This window comes from Saprolegnia parasitica (assembly GCF_000151545.1).
Source record: "Saprolegnia parasitica CBS 223.65 unplaced genomic scaffold supercont2.17, whole genome shotgun sequence".
Lineage (NCBI taxonomy): Eukaryota > Oomycota > Saprolegniomycetes > Saprolegniales > Saprolegniaceae > Saprolegnia > Saprolegnia parasitica.
Window position 1 is genome coordinate 523,001 of NW_012156411.1, and position 1,170 is coordinate 524,170.

Consider the following 1,170-nt stretch of genomic DNA (forward strand, 5'->3'; position numbering starts at 1 on the left):
CGGCACGCGTCGCTCAACTGCACTTGCACCACAGCCTCGTACAAGAGCCCGAGCAGCCTGCTCTTCGTCGGCTTCTCCGGCTCCTCGCCCAACACGAGTGGCCGCGCCGTCACCTCGTCCCGCGGATTGCGCTCTTGCCTCCGCCTGCCTAAATCAAGTCCCTCAACCGAGTACACACAACGAAGAAAGTCCGACAATTTTATTTAGCTTAGTTTTATCTATTGTAATAGACGACCCACTTCAACAACAACAAATATCATTAGAAACGTGGGTGGCCAATGAAAGCGTACACTTCTCCGAGCTTCCGCCGAGGGCGACACTCTTCTCTGACGACGACTGCCCGCACGCTTTCTCGTTGGAAAACCTATCGCCCTCTACTACGGCGTCAACATCGAGCTCTGCGCGTTGGCGGCCGCAACCACTCGCTAGACACGATGGCGTCATGGGACCACCTAGGCGTGTGGATGCACTTTACGTACGTGTCGTTTTTGATTGGCCACCACAGCGTCCGGTTGGGCGCCGGCAACGAAATCGACGGCTCGATCGCAGCACGGACGATTACGGTTGTGGTACTGGTTGAGGATTTTTACTGATTTTGTCTCTCGAGCTTTGGGCTGTACCTCAGGTGGACCAAGTAGTATGGCCAGTACCTTGCGCTCGAAGACATTCTTAAGCAATATGGGCACCGCAACAACAAAGACAATCCTGGTCGCTGGCGGTAGGAGGTGGTGCATGGCGACCCCACCCCGATCATCTGCATGCACCTAGAGTCACGGCCTCCTTCTTGCTCGACTGCTGGTTTAGCGTCGAGATATTCTCTCCGTCGCGATCCCAAGAGCGTCCCAGAGCGCCGACGTTGGCGTTGTTGAAGTGGGTCGTCTATTACAATAGATAAACTATGCTAAATAAAATTGTCGGACTTTCTTCGTTGTGTGTACTCGGTTGAGGGACTTGATTTAGGCAGGCGGAGGCAGGAGCGCGATCTGCGGGACTAGGTGACGTCGCGGCCACTCGTGTTGGGCGAGGAGACGGAGAAGCCGACGAAGAGCAGGCGCCGACGACGTTGGCGTCATGCGGCTTTACAGTACTGCATGTGATAGAAAAACATCTGTATGTGATAGAAAAACATCTGTTTCAGACCAGCATTCGACACAATGGAATGTATGTTAG

At 54.1% G+C, this 1,170-nt stretch overlaps 1 protein-coding gene across 1 annotated transcript; it reads left to right on the forward strand.

The window, feature by feature from the left end:
• Positions 1–434: 434 nt before the first annotated feature.
• Positions 435–722, forward strand: SPRG_05669 (hypothetical protein; the record flags this gene model as incomplete). Its single annotated transcript, XM_012344384.1, has 2 exons — positions 435–569; positions 639–722. The coding sequence occupies 2 exons, from the start codon at positions 435–437 to the stop codon at positions 720–722; spliced, it is 219 nt and encodes a 72-aa protein (XP_012199774.1).
• Between the last annotated feature and the right edge of the window lie 448 nt (positions 723–1,170).